This window comes from Musa acuminata, chromosome BXJ3-6 (genome assembly GCF_036884655.1).
Source record: "Musa acuminata AAA Group cultivar baxijiao chromosome BXJ3-6, Cavendish_Baxijiao_AAA, whole genome shotgun sequence".
Lineage (NCBI taxonomy): Eukaryota > Viridiplantae > Streptophyta > Magnoliopsida > Zingiberales > Musaceae > Musa > Musa acuminata.
In genome coordinates, this window is record NC_088354.1 from 9,524,334 (window position 1) to 9,539,569 (window position 15,236).

A 15,236-nucleotide genomic window follows, 5' to 3' on the forward strand; every position below is an offset into this window, starting at 1 on the left:
TGTGTCGTCACTGGCATAACCTGCTTACCATCCAAGCTTCCTTTCTTTTATAAGCAGCTACACTAAAGGAAAAGGGTAATAATGACCCTGAAACACTCTTTGCTTCTCCTAGTATCCTTTATGGCAAAAGGTTAACAATGCAAATACATGAGACGATCAGAAAGAGAGCCGATGGCAATTTGGTGTAATTTCTGCAAATACAGGGCAATTTGAAATGTTTTGCCGATGTATATCGATGTGCCGATACATGATATACTGGTATGTATTAATAGTTCAACGAGAAAGAAAAAGAGGGAGAAGAGGAAGGGAACGATAGAGCAGCGGAGGAGGAAGAAGAAAAAAAGCAACGATAGTGTACTTAAAAGGAAGCGACACCAGCAGCAAAGTAGCATCGACGAAACAATGACAAAATCAAAGTAACAATGACAACGGTGAGAAAGCATCAAACAACAATGAGACGATTGACATTTTACACGAGGGCTTGAGCTCTAATGTGTTTTTTTTCCTTTTTAATACTGATTTGGATAGGGTCCTATCAAATTTTTTTAATTTTTTATTATATTAATTAGACCGTTTGAAACGGAATGATCCATGTATCAGCCCATGTCCGGACCAATATGTAACACCCGTTTTCGGACTAATATGTCCATATCATTTCAAGTGGTATGCTTTAAAATATTTCAAATCTCAACTATGATCAAATGCACAGTAAATACAGCTTTTGACAGATGAAACTAAACTTAAAACATATCTAAATAGTGCTTGATATGATTGAAAGATTATTGGTAGTATTATGGTAGAAAAATCCCCTCCTCCACATCAGGAAGACAAGATACCATAAGAAAGAACAAGCAAAAGCAAAACAAGCAAGTCCTATGAATACAGTCTCCGCAACTCCGAAGAATCACCATCCAAACCCATTCATCATGTCAATGTTTGGCACCACCTAACCACGACTCTCACCGGCAGAGCTGACACAAGTCGTCGAATCTTCCTCATCGAATGCAACCCATACTTGGCTTATCTTCGTCTCCAGCTTCCACAAAAACCTACTTCTTGATGCTTCGCTTTCTTCCACATTGTTTTCCTGGACCTCATTCTGATGCTGCCGCATGGATGATACTTGGTCTATGGTGACGATTCGAACGGACGGGAAGTCTAAGATCTTCCCAAGGTTTCTTCTCTTGCAATTCTCGTAGAACTCGTGAAGTCTGGGGGTTTGGATGCATGCCTCTTTTAGGATGCCGAGAACTCCTGAAGATTTCCCAAGTATTGCTAGCCCATCACAGAAGCTGCGATAAACACGAAAGCTTTCTCTCAGGATGATGTCGAGTGCTGACTGCATCACCTGGCTTGGCCATGGCGTCTCCTCATGCGGCAGGCAATCCATAGCCCGATCGAGAAACACTTGGCATCTCGATATCATGTGCAGGATCGATTCAGCTTCCTCTTCCTCGTGCGATTGCGGTGCCCCAATTGGCTCCAGCATACCGGCGTGGTTTATGATCCAACCCATCCTGTCTCCCAGAAACGAGGAGTAGCTAACGAGAAAAGAGTGAGAGCACCATGACAGATCCATCTCGAGCTCTCCCGACGACCACAGGGTGCCTATGTCCCGCTCGAATCGGCGGTCGCCTCCCCGGAGGAGGCGGTGGAGAAGCAGGAGGGTCTTCAGGGCCACCACCGGGTCTCGTGTGGCCGCCAGCCGCGCCGAAATCCTCCTCGAGAGGAAGGCAGCGGAAACAGGAGCGTTGGAGACGAGGAAGAGGATCTCGTCCACGTACCTGTCCTCGATGGGCACGTCGCCGTGGCCGGTGCACTTCGCCACGGCGACCTGTATCCGGACGAGGAGCTTCTTCTTCCTGCCGCCATGGCGGGCTTTGGACGAGCCCAGAGCTGCCCAAAGCTTGCTCTTCGCCGTCACGAGCATGTCCTTTTGGAGTCCAGGAGATGGCGTGAGGTTGCATGGGATTTATACATGCATGAACAGTGGAGAGAGGGCAGCCTAGGAGCTCTACGGATCTGTAGGGGCAAAGGAGAGGAAGTGGGTCAGGGGAGGGACTGCATGAGGGCTATATAGATGCAAGCATTCATGTCATCTCTGGGTCAGGAATTCTTCGATTCCTACAGAGTCAGAAAAAGATGGTGAGCAGAAAAGATCAAACTTTGCTGCTGTGGATTTACAATCCAAGGTCAACCCTTTGCGGCCATGGTGGGGGAATCCCATCTCCAGGAACAGGATTCCCCCATGCACAAAAAGCTTCCCCTATTGGTGGTTGGACTACAGGGAATTCCTTTGTCTCTGTCCATGGATTATTCTCTCATCAACATCAGAAAGCATGCAAGAAGATATGTGGGGGATGAAGGGCAACTTGACCTTGTTTACTGGCACAGAAATAGGCAGATGAGGCATTTTGGTGTGGAAATAATGGGTGTCATTAGCATGAATGGAGAGCATCAGGTTGACATGTCCTACCTAGTGAGAAGATACTTCAATGTCCATCTCCTGATGCTTGCTGTGAACTTTTACGACAGGTGTGTATTGGCCTTAACCTCAAACCATTTCTTGCCACTAAAAGTTTGAGCTCAGTGAAGGTGGGTTTAGCTTAGTGAAATAGCAAATGATAGCAGGACAAATCAAGATGTGAAAAGTGGCAGTCGAACAGGGAAAACTGACTGCCTAATATTCAATGTTGCAATCAGTACTACACAAACAGAATAGTACATCAAGTTGCAGGATGGAAAGTGATAACAGATGATTCTTGCCAGTGGAACAATAGACTACAAATAGATTGTCATAGATTGAGACCTAGAAAACAAATTGTAACTTTTTCAGCAAGTTCTATTTTTTGTAAGCTTCCTTGGGTATTTCTTCTTCTTGCTCAAATCTGTGTGTTTCATTTCCTTATTGATTCAATTCAGACATTGACCTGGATGGTGGAAAGTTAGGAGAAGGGGCTTTCTCAGGCACAAAGTTTCTTCCACTGCCAATCAGACTCTTTGGACTACTTTGACTTTATTGATCTCACATGCCTGCACATTGGCAAGGGCTGGATTTATGCTGGCCTTTCCCATATTTTGCACCATCATCTTTAGCTGCTTGTGTACTCTAGGAACTATTTTGACTTACTGATTTCACAGCCCTGCATATTGGCAAAAGCTAGATTTATGCTGGTCTTCCCCCATATTTTACACTAACATCTCCATCTGCTTGTGTAGGATCACAGGACAAGAGCATCTGTGGATGCATGTGAGGCTTTGCACCCTACATGGAAGCTTTAGAAGTACCACCATATGTCAAATAAAAGAACAGAGTAAGTGGATTTCATGAACATACAATGTGCCATATACGTTGTAAACCACAAATAGCACAGTCACTGGTGGGCACATCCCATCTGCTTGTGTTGGTTGAGTGTTCCATCAGCTAGTCAGCATAGATGATAATGTTTGCTTTCTTTAATCTTATGTTGACAAACACACTCTCTTTTGGTGTCAGCCCATTCAGACCCAAATTTTCTTGATGGCTTGTCTGCTTCAGATCACATCAACAAACAACCACTACAATTACAAAGATGCAGTGCAGGTGGTGATCCATGTTCTTCTCTCCTTGCTTAGGTTTTTCCAAATCCCTCACTTTTTCTTCCTCTGTTTTGTTCTTTAATCCTGTACTTCAACTCTCTTTCTCTCTCACATGCTTAGCCATTGATTTTATGAATCTCCACATCATTATCTAATGAATTTAACTGGAGGGCAATGATCATGCTATATGAATCCAATAAACTTGAATGGCTTAAATCTGGAACAGCAGAAAGAAATCAGAAGTTCCTTCTTCTACTTCTGTAGCAAATAATTGGCCTATCTATTACTATGCATATGCCATGGATCACCATAAATGCTGCTTATCTACCCATCCCCACTTAAACTAAGAGGATTTGAGTCAGTGTCATATCCTCCCTAAAGCACCTTTTAACAGCTTTAACCTGCCATGAATGTTATGGAAGATCGAAGGTGTATCAGTTTCTATGCTTTCAGCTGAATGCTTTAGGTAGTGGGCTCTGCACCCCTGTAAAGGAGCTCGCAAAGCCTCTCCCATGCTCTTTTGATGGATGGCATGCATTCAGAAGTCATATCTAGTGCTGCAGGAACATTCTCATGGGGATTCAGAGAAAATATATGTGACTGATGTGACCTAAAGATTATACTTTCTATTTGGTACAACTTCTCATCCATCTTTGGCTGCTGTGGGCTGGAATGAAGCATCATTGTCATTCTGCACCCTTTTGACATCTTCTATGAGAACACTTGATCTGATACCTTCTCCATCACCATCTTAATAAATAATACATGGTGCCAAAGGATGAGAGGCATTGTTTGATCCCCAAGTCTATCCACAGGCCTGCCTGCATGAAACGCAGCTAGTTTCTTAAGGGCATGATACTCCACTTCTGATGCCACTTTGCCAAGCATCTGATTCAAACCATATAGAAACCACCAAGCGACTTCTATGCTTCTTTCTCTTTTGCTCTTAACTGCACATGAGATCTATTTTATGCAGCTTATGAATCATCCTCCTTCCTGGTTCTCAAATCTTTTATGATTGTGACTGTACTGGTCATTTTATTACAATCCATTTGAAGTATGTTGAATTAAGAATCACATGTGGGCCTGTTCATCGTCAAGAATCATCTGTTATCACTTCCCATCATGCAACTTAATATATATATTTTTTTTGTTTAACATTTGTTGCATTATTGAGCAGCAGTTTCTGTCTTCAAATGCCACTTTTCACAATTTGATTTGTCATATATCCATAATGCAACTGCACTATAAGCTATCAAACCTTCATCAACATAGAAATCAGAATTAACCACCATTCTCATCGTTGCTGTTCCATCCAGATCCAGCTACAAAATCTACTTTGTGTGAGTGTTAGCTAAAACCCCTCACTGAATTCTAACTTTTAGTGACAAGAAACTTTCGAGGTTAAGGTCGGTACACATTAAACCTTCTACAAATCTTGAATGCCTAAGAGAAGCCAGAAAGAATTAGAAACTGCTGAAATTAAACTCACATCTGAATGTTAAATAAAGTGTGGAAAACCTTCTACGAATCTTGATGATTTCAGCTTGGCTCTCTGTTCGATCATGTACTCATTGTGAAAAAGACTTGGATGATGTTGTTGGCATTGATGTCGAGACAGAGTTTCCTTGTGACAGTCAAGTAAAAGAACAGATCAACAGATGAGAAGCAAGATATGTTAAAAGGAGATGGAAGGATAGCAGTGCCCCATTGGTGTTCAGTGAACATGGATGAACAGCATGAAAAGTTAGGACAGTAGTAACAAGAAGATTAGGAGTTTGTCCAAATCAACTTTAATGGATTGTTGCAAAGTCTGATCAAATATGGATATGCAGGGAGTTGGGCTGCCAAAATTCAGATTTGGTTCTAATATCAAGCCATGTTTTTTTAGTCCAAGGCATGCATAATTGTAGGAACTCAACAAGTGTTTCTATTCCCTATCTTACTCATTGCTTTTAACATCAAAGTTCAACATAGAAGGAAGCCTAGCTTCAGCCATGGTATGACCCAGCTTACTATTCCCTACTAATCTACTATACCAAATTAAAGCTACAAATCACTCTGTCAGACTAGGCAAGTTTAATACCCTTTTTTTTTTCTTCTTTTTCCGAAAGATTTGCATAGTGAGACGATTCTTCTTGTCAAGCAATAGCGAGCTAATTATAGCAAAAAAATAAACAACATTATTTTCTTCTTGCTCCAGTAATGAAATCTTTAGCTTGTTCTTGTAAACCCAAGCTATGAAATGCTCCTCATGATGAGAGTTAATTATCTAGCTAACAATGGAAACTTTGCCTTACAACCACATCCCCCTGCATCACTTAATACTCTTGTTGTGACCTTGTGTCTAACAGGTAGATGACTCAATTCACACAGAGTTCCCAAACATTGATAAGATCGAATGTTTAATGATTGAAATGAAAATTAAGAGCTATATGAGATGACTAAAGAGAATATCCTGAACAATCAATAACACCAAAGGAGTCAGCAATCACAAGAAAAGAAAACTGCACATGATCTAAACATGCTACAAAGACAAACAGAGACTACTTGATAGGATTACTTGCCTATAAATAAGAAGAACTAATCATAGGTGACAAACCTCATCTAATCATGCAGATGTTTGCAATGCTACAAGTCGCCCTTTGGAGATGTGCTAACAAATCCATTTTCACGATCGCAGTTGGTGGTGTTTCTGCCTCCACCAGTGTGTGCAGAATCACCAGCTGTCATTATGTTGATACCAACGATCTAACGGCGGCGGCTACCGGCGGAGACGACGACTTGCTGGTTGGGGCTAGGGTTTCGGCCAGAACGGGAGGGGGGAGACGCCCTCCGGTGCGCGGAGGCTTGGGGACGGCCCATGGGCCCGAGCCCTCGGGCCTTCTTTATAGTTCCCCGGTTCGGTTCTAATGGACCGGCCTATGGGTTTAATTTGGAGGCTTGGGTTGCTCAACCCAAATGCGCAAAAAAGAGGATGGAAATGACCAGCGGGCGAGTGACTCACAGGGTGGCCTTAAACTGTCGCGGAAAAGGGCTAAAACACCTTTGACGCAGAATTGGCCATATCGCCAACAGTACTGTGCCGCCGTCGCCGGTCACGAGAGGAAGCAGGAGGACGCGGATGGAGTAGAGGCCCGGCAGATTCCCCCTGAAAGGGGGATCGGCGGTTCTGGTAAGTGTTATTTTCGGTCGAGTTTATTATCTCTATCTTGTTCGTCCATCGGCTTCTTCGTTCCTCCTCCCTGCATTCTATTTCCGCATTAGGGTTTCATTGTGGGAGAAAATTAGGGTTTCGGTTAGGTCCAAAGCTTTTGTTCGTGGAGCTTGGTTGATTTAACTTCGTAGGACCAAGATTTTGGTTGCCGAGACCGATTATGTGACATCTGACAGAAGGCACAAGAGACTGATGCGCCCCTGGCTACTGGTTGGACGGTTCATGGTAAGGCTGGTGCCGAGCAACCACGCCTTGATGGAGGAACTGATCGCTCTGGCCTCACTTCTTTTCATGTCCTTCTATGTCATTGCCCCCTTTTCCCTTGGGATTTTGTGATTTCAAGATGCTTGTCTTTCTGAGACCGACTCGATCTCTTCTGGTCATTCTCCTCGCCCTTCTTCTTGATCAAGAACTCCGAGCTCTCTGCGATGGCGGAGTCACGAGGGCCTGCGACTTGTACTTTCCCGCTGTCGCCGGTCACGAGAGGACACAGTATGTCAAACCCTCGTGTCGATGTGAACTCTTGAAGATCAATCTATTATCCCTAGAATAACTTTTATCCATCGAGCGACGACTCTTTCACTCGACATGGATAGTAGTTTTTTCTAGTGATTCTTCGCTAATGATCTCCATGCTGTTGAAATAACAATTGATTGGCCTTGTGTAATTATTGTTCATAGTGAAGGTATTTAGATCAATGACCATCCGACACGTGACTATTGATGTGGTAGCCCAATCAACCTCGAGGGTGGGACTTGCCTCCCTTTTGTCTATCCATATGGATGTGAGTCCAAAGTAGGTTGTTGTGGACTGTCTCCTCTCTTGTTGCCTGCGTGGACAAAATGACAAATGGAGGTTGTTAGAAATCTCATGAAATATTTTATAGAATATTCTATCTCTTTGGTACTAAGTATAAAAGCTCGCTTTTAGTATAGTTACCAAGAAGGGGGATTACTTTTCGTCAATCATTATCACACTCACTTACCTCGGGTTACTAACTTAGGCGTAGGGATCAAGTGGGGAAACTCCTCTCAATCTTAGTATTGTGCAGGTGGCACCTCGGGAGCTTGGCGTTTCTACCTCAGAAGCACCTCGGTCATTCTTATGCACACGGGCCAGAATCATGTCGGTTTGACTAGGACTTAAATGATATTTTCCCATAACAGAGAGAAATAGTCATCGGTGGGTATATGATATCATCAAGTTCTCTCAAAGTTAGACATTGTTGGTTTAGATGATCAATATTTGATCCGGAAATATAAAAACATATCGCAACATTTGGTACAGATCTAGTTTTTTTATACATCCGAAAGGATATTGATGAAGTCCTATAGTTTTTTAATAGTGTAATTGATTGCTCACTCATTTGACTTAACCCATGAATGATCAAGAAAAGAGTAAGAATGAAATGCAATTGCATTGATAATGCTAATTCACTAATCATGAGATTTACATCGTATTTACACCACTGTCGGATTGACAATTGTTATGGAAAAATATTGTTGATGTCCTGGTTAGCTCGACGTGATTCTAGCTCATGCACGTAAGGATGGTCGTGGTGTCTCCGAGGTGAAAACGTCAAGTTCCCGAAATGCCACTTACTTGAAGATCGATGTCAAGAGGAGTTTCTCCACCTAATCCCGTCGATGTCCAAGTTAGTAATCTGAGGTAGGTGAGTGTGGTAATGAGTGATAAAAAATTGATCCCCTCCTTAGTAATTGTGTTAAAAGCGAGCTTTTATACCTAGTAGGAAAGAGACGGAATATTCTATGGAATATCTCATCGGGAGACAACCCTTAATTGCCTCTAATAATTTTTATTTATCCTTTTGTCTATGTAGGTGACAATGGAAGAGGTAGCCCACAACTGTCTGTTTTGGACTTATGTCCACATGGGTAGACAAAGGGGAGGCAAGTCCTATCCTTGAGGTTGATTGGGCTATCACATCGATAGCCATGTATCGAATGGTCATTGGTCCAAATACTTGCCCTACCATTTGTCCCCTCTGAAGGCATGCTTCGGAAGCTCCTTGGAGAGGGTCTTAAAGCGCAACATTTGCCCCATCTAACACGTTGATTTTACGCCCCTTCATCACCTTTTCGAGGGGTGTCAGGGTGCCCGATGTCCATGCCTCAAGCAATGAAGGGGTTTGGGAACTTGACCTCCTCGCCTCTGGAAACGAGGGGTGTCGGGGCGCCCGACCTTCATGCCTCAGGCAACGATGGGGGTCGAGGTGCTTGACTTCAAGCCTCGAGCAACTAAGGGGGTCGGGTATCTCGTCTTGCGCACCTCGAGCAAGCAGCGAGGGGGGCCATATTTCCTAACTTGCACGCTGTGGGCTGGTAGCGAGGAGGGTCGGGATAGGTGAGTGTGGTAATGTATGGTAAAAAGTGATCCCTCCCCCCTCCCTGGTAATTATGCTATAAGCGAGCTTTTGTATCTAGTACCAAAGGGGTAGAATATTCTATGGAATATTTCACAAGAAGACGAGACTTAATCGCGTCTAACAACCTCTATTTATCTTTTTGTCGTTGTAGGTGACAAGGAAGGAGGCAACCCATAATTGTTTGTTGTGGACTCACGTCCACGTGGGTAGACAAAGAGGAAGCAAGCCTTATCCTAGAGACAAACTGGGTTGCCCCATTGATAGCCACGTGTCAGATGGCCATTGGTCCAAATATTTTATCCATCACTCCCTAAGAATAATGGGCAATTAGGCTTGCCCACTATCATATGTTAATGCATTGGGAGAAAACAACGATCTCTTAAATTACTGGTTCATTGGTTATACCATTTCATATAGACCAACATCATATTAAGGAAACAATACATGGGATGAAAATTGAACTTCATTATTGTTAATATTTACATGAAAATAAATTTTCTATCCCTTCAATTATTATGATATACATGAACAAACATCCTTTTCTATATAAGATTTTTATGAGCCCACATGTAAGCTACTACTCCAACCATGAGCTCATAGTCGAATCCATGGGATGTCATTAGACATCATGTGTTGGCGAGGCCTCTAGGATCGTAGTCGATGCAGTGAAGGTGTTATCGAACATCAAGAAGGCATCGACCTTTTCCAGGGTCGTGAAAAAGACATCATCAGTGCAGTACATCTGATCACTGCCAAGCTTGACTGACAACAACGACAAAGCCCATAATGCTTCGAGCTCTTCCACAATAATCACAAGCTCACCTCCACCAACGTATATTGAAGATGGTGAGGCAAGGTGGCTTCATTTAATGTAATAGAGTCATCGAAGGAAAGACAAGTCTTTGGGGGTGTCACAATAGGAGCCAACATGGGATCTTGCACCACCGTGTTGGGAGCTTGGTAGATATTGGACCACTAATTCGAATCCCCAACTTACCATATTTGCTGCTGTTGCTTCTATCCTCCGCTGGATTCTATGACAAGTACAACCAAGTATTTGAATCCACAGCATGGCTTCTTTGACGATCATGCTTTACTATTGAGAGAATAGAAGATTTGTCTCTCTCTCTCTCTCTTTAGCTCAACAAAGCTACCACAGGTTATTGTCTCTATGGTGGCCTTCGTGAACGTGGATTCATCTCCGACTCATTTGTGCCGGGACTGTTTGAAGCTGCCACTGAAGATGGCCTATTGCGAGCTCTTCTTGACGTGACAGAGAACTTGTCTCTTGAAGCCGTGGGATACGGAAGAACACATCGTACATTGTCCACTCGGAGTTCTTTCGCTAGCCGTTGTTGAAGGATAAGCACCTCTTTTGCCCCACCATGATCTTGTGCTCGTCGACAATGGACTTGACGAGTTCTTGCAAGAATTGTTATTGGCCTTTCGATCCACATGTTAGTTGTCATTGTTCTTGAGCTTCCGCTTCACAAAGAAATAGCCCTCCTACTGATCGTTGTCGAGAAGATTCCAAAGCTCAATGTTGTAGATGTTGGCGAAGTCAATAGCGCGAACAGAGGTGTCCATCAGCAACCTAGTTGCTGAGGTAGTCAACCACTAGCTCCTCCGCAGACGAAAGGAACATATAGCCTCTTGGAACAAGGTCGACATGCTCCATGGATGACTCAAGTTAGTTTTAGGAGAGGAGAGAGGAGACAGACCCATCTTTGTCACACCCGCCAAATTAACATATTCAAGAGGCATGAACCTATCTTAAATCAAGAATATTATGATTCATCCACATTTCAAATTTCAAGATCCAAACTAATATTTGAGGACACTGAAAAAACATTCAAACATTATTCACATCTATAAAGCTTGTGCAATTTATAATCATATACCACATCACTCGATAATTCACATAACCCAAAGTCAACTTAACAAAAGATTAACCACACTTACAAATCTAGAAAGAAAAAGGAGAAGAAATGGTTTCTTGAAGATAAGAGGAGTGGAGATGAGGAAGGAGCAAGGGGAAGGGGAAAGACTTGGGTGGGGTTTCAATATTATGGTTTGACCATATGTACTCTAAAGGAAGGACCCATGCTGCTAAAACCTCATAGTCTTTCCTCTTCTCCCTTCTCCTTCCTTATCTTCTCTCCTCTTCAAGAAATCATCTCTTCTCCCTTTTCCCTCGTCATCTCCGCTCTCCTCTCCTTTTGAGGAAACCAAAGCTCGTCGCCCTCGTTTCAAGAGGCTACAGGTTTCGTCTACGAAGGAGCTGGTGGTTGACTACCTCGGCAACTGGGTCACTGACAAACCCCTCCTTGACCATGTTGTCACCTTCGAAAATGTCTATGACATCGAGCCATGGAATATTCTCGACAACGATCGGCAAGAGGATTATTTCTTTGCGAAGCGCAAGCCCAAGAACAGTGGTGACTTGTGTGTGGATCAAAAGGTCAACGACAGTTCTTGCAAGACAACAAGATCGTGGTGGGGCAAAAAAGCTACCTATATTTCAACGACAATCAACTGAAGAACTCTTGAGTGGACAATGTATGAGTATGAGATGTGTTATTTCACATCCCATGGTTTCGAGAGACGAGTTCTCGGTCACGTCAAGAAGAGCTCGCAATAGGTCATCTATGGCAGCAACTCCAAATACTCCCCATCGCAAAAGGGTCAGAGATGAATCCAAGTTCATGGAAGCCGCCATAGAGAGTCATCGGCGGTTGCTTCGTTGCGCTAAAGAGAAAGAGAGTTGAATCTTCTACTCTCTAAGCAGCAAGGCATGAATCGTCAAAGACGCCATGCTGGGGATTCAAATATTTGGTTGCACATATCATTGATTCCAGCGGAGTATTACAGCAACAACAACAAATATACAAGCTAGGGATTCGAATCAATGTTTTGACATCTACCAAGCTCCCACCACGTTGGTGCAAGATAATACAAGAGTCTAAGCATAAGCATAGGACATGACACTAACGTAAACATTATTACACCACGCAATACAGGAGTCTAAGCATAAGCATAAATTGATCCAACTGAGGAGGTGTCATCTTCCCAACTGGATGCCATCGGGACTATCTGCATATGTTGATGTGACGCCGGTCGATGGACCCAATCGTAAAGTTAAGTCATGCGTCGGATCTTCATTCTCGGATTGCAACTGATGATTGAGTTCTTACTACATGCTTGCATGTCTCTTTCCTTGATTTGAGAGAGAAAGTCTCTCATAGAGGGGAGTGAGGGACTCCATCAATGGTATGATTGAACACAAAAATGGGCTAAAATATTGAGCAATCATTTTTTGTCCTTTTAACCTAGAGATTGGAACATTGTAGGGATGGACAAAAATGTTGATCAATCATCCTTCATCTTGACTTGAATTGAACTCCTTGTAGTTGTTGGCCAAGCTTAGGATGACGGATTCCATATCTTTTAGCCTACAAGATGATGAAGGCAAGCCCCTAAAAGAGACGAGGATAAATTGTGGTCGCCACACGAATGTAAAGGATATTTTCTTCTGAATGTAAAGAATTGAAGAGAGAAAAACAGATATCGTGTTCCTCCGCTCGGCAGCAATGCTGATCACACGTTGTGCACAAAGGATCACAATTATGCTCATCGGCTACCATTGACTTGATCATGTAGCCATGACAACGAAAAACAAATTTTCTTCTCCCAGTCAGCAATAACCTCTCTGTTGTCAATAATGCTATCCCTAGCAAAATAAATCTATAGCCCTATGTATACAGTTTCTTGAATCATTCAAGGAAAGTGGTTGCTCCTTGGACTTGGCATATCCATCCTTTCCTTGGACTTGGCAGCTTCTAATACTAGGCCATAGCTTGCAATGCTTGTACTCGTACGTTCGACTTGCTTGCATGAAGCAGCTCCCCTGCATTAGCTAAGTTTGAAGGCACTAGTGTGTTGACTTGGCACCATCCGAGAATTCTTGTAAATCTCCTTTGTTCGATCTTTTAAATGTACTATTGTTTAAAGTAGCTAAGCCTTTCTCAATGACAAGGTTTTTTTGGTTTAGCATGCCTGTGGTCACGTGTTTAAATCTAAGAAGACGCTGGTTGGTAGGTAAGTGTTTTTGCCTTTATATTACACTTCCCCTGTCGATAGCAACATGGAAAATGCGGAGGAGGACCTCTGGGCCTCCCTCTCCCCCTCTCCTTTGGTGCAACGGGGGTGGTGCCTCGCTCTCCTCGTGAACCGCAGTGTCATCATCTGCATTGTCTGTCTAGCCCTAAGTGAGGGCATAACTTAATTAAATTGGCCATCCATCATAGCAATGGGGTGTCTTCCTCTTTCTCCTTGGATACAAGGAAAGAACATAATTGCTAGGAGCTATTGGCAGTCACCAAAATTAGAAGAGGCCTTTTGCAAACTTATTCGAATTGGCAGTATACATATTTCCTTATTCGAATCTATTGTGTAGCTCTGTTTTCATAAAATTTGGCTTTAGCATGGCTATAAATAAAATTCTTAATTTCAATAGTGCTACTAGTCTTGACCATGGTTCAGTTCGAAGCCAAACCGAACTGAGCTGGAATCGACCTGAGACAGTTGGTTCCGATTCCAAACCAATGAATCCAGTATCAAACCGATTAAATAGGATTAAATAAAAATAGATTACATTAAGAGTTTATGATATGGTGGTTAAATCCTTAAGTTTAAAGTCAAGGAACTTAGGTTTGAATTTTGATAAAGATATTTAGTTTGATTAAAAATTTTATTATTTTTGATCGGTTTTGTATGTTATTATACTTATTATGATTATACATCTATTTTTTAAAATTATTTTTTAAATAAAAAAATAAAAATTGATGGTCCAAACCAAAATCAGAATCGCCGGAACCAGAATCAGGCGATTTGGAATAAACCATCAACATTGATGTTTGACACTAATATATTCAGTGTTAGAACAACATATAGAGTCCGAGAGTATTATGATCAAATCCTATTATATTACTTAAAAAAAATTAATGATAACACAATAGATCAAATATAGAGAATTAAACATAATAGAAAATTTTTAGGGTAACATATTTACGTGCTCTTTATGGCTATCGTGAGAATTTGAGGGTAACATGCTTTTCCAGTCCCACTTATGTTGCTTGATGAGCATGGTTGTGTGATAATATGAGCGGACTGATTGCGTCTTAACAATTTGTGGCTGGCTATCTTTACAATGAATTAGTAACTAGAATTTCGCCCTGCACATTGTACTTGCCCAAGTGGTTTTCACATATCAGCAAATAAGTAATTATTGAGTACTGGTAGACAGTTGTTGTCACTCCAGACTGAATCGCGTATTGATGTCAGATAATTGTTTGCAATGCATAGTCCATCTATCCCAAGATGAATATAACTGTGCAGACTTTCCTACTTTTGTTGAAGAGGAAAAGAATATTTTGGCATTTTCAAAGATATATGTCTTGGGCATGCTCTTCAGCATGCACCTTTGTTCTATGTAATCCATTTGCCTCGTGCATAAGTATGAACAACTTGTTCTTGTACAGTTAGATACTTGGGAAATTGGAGATTGTAGGAAACCTTATTGCATCTCTTTAATTTTTCACTGAATTATTGGATAGGAGAGTCCTTTCGTATATTGGGAATTGATTGGTTAGTTTAATTATGTCATTGGCGCCTATTTCTGCAATCGATATTGAATCAAAGCGAGGTAACAACACTACACTGGTAGCTCTTTGTTCTAATCTATTGTGTAGCTTATGTTTTCAAGTCTAAGGATTGTGTTAAAAATTAATTCAGCAAAATATCATAAAATTTGGTTTTAACATTGTTATAAATGAAATTTTTAGTTTCAATAGTGCTACTAGTCTTGACCATGGTTCAATTTGAATCAAGATCAAACTAGAATCGATCTTAGACGATTCAATTTTGATTTTAAATTAGTGATTTCAGTTTTAAACCAAATAAATAAGGTAAATAATTTTTTTAAAAAATTATATATAGACTATTGTATGGTGATTAAATCTTTAAGTTTAAAGTCGAGTAATTTGGTATGAATTT

General features: G+C 41.8%; 1 protein-coding gene and 1 long non-coding RNA gene across 3 annotated transcripts; one reads left to right on the forward strand and one right to left on the reverse strand.

Moving 5' to 3' along the window:
• Positions 1–706: 706 nt before the first annotated feature.
• LOC135640200 (putative clathrin assembly protein At1g33340) lies at positions 707–6,434 on the reverse strand. 2 transcript variants are annotated; one of them, XM_065154431.1, is made up of 2 exons: positions 6,182–6,434; positions 707–2,022 (listed from the first exon to the last, which is right to left on the reverse strand). In XM_065154431.1, the coding sequence occupies exon 2, from the start codon at positions 1,928–1,930 to the stop codon at positions 947–949; it is 984 nt and encodes a 327-aa protein (XP_065010503.1). In that variant the 5' UTR covers positions 1,931–2,022; positions 6,182–6,434; the 3' UTR covers positions 707–946. The 2 variants fall into 2 exon arrangements, with proteins under 2 accessions (XP_065010503.1, XP_065010502.1); XM_065154430.1 differs by having other exon boundaries at positions 707–5,206.
• A 131-nt stretch (positions 6,435–6,565) lies between these two features.
• On the forward strand, positions 6,566–7,420 carry LOC135639624 (uncharacterized). Its single transcript, XR_010496997.1, has 2 exons — positions 6,566–6,754; positions 6,973–7,420. It is a non-coding gene; the product is annotated as an uncharacterized LOC135639624 (long non-coding RNA).
• Positions 7,421–15,236: the final 7,816 nt, after the last annotated feature.

Coding starts and splice junctions, on each gene's coding strand:
- LOC135640200 (XM_065154431.1), bottom strand. CDS start 1,930: ATGCTCGTGACGGCGAAGAGCAAGCTTTGGGCAGCTCTGGGCTCGTCC.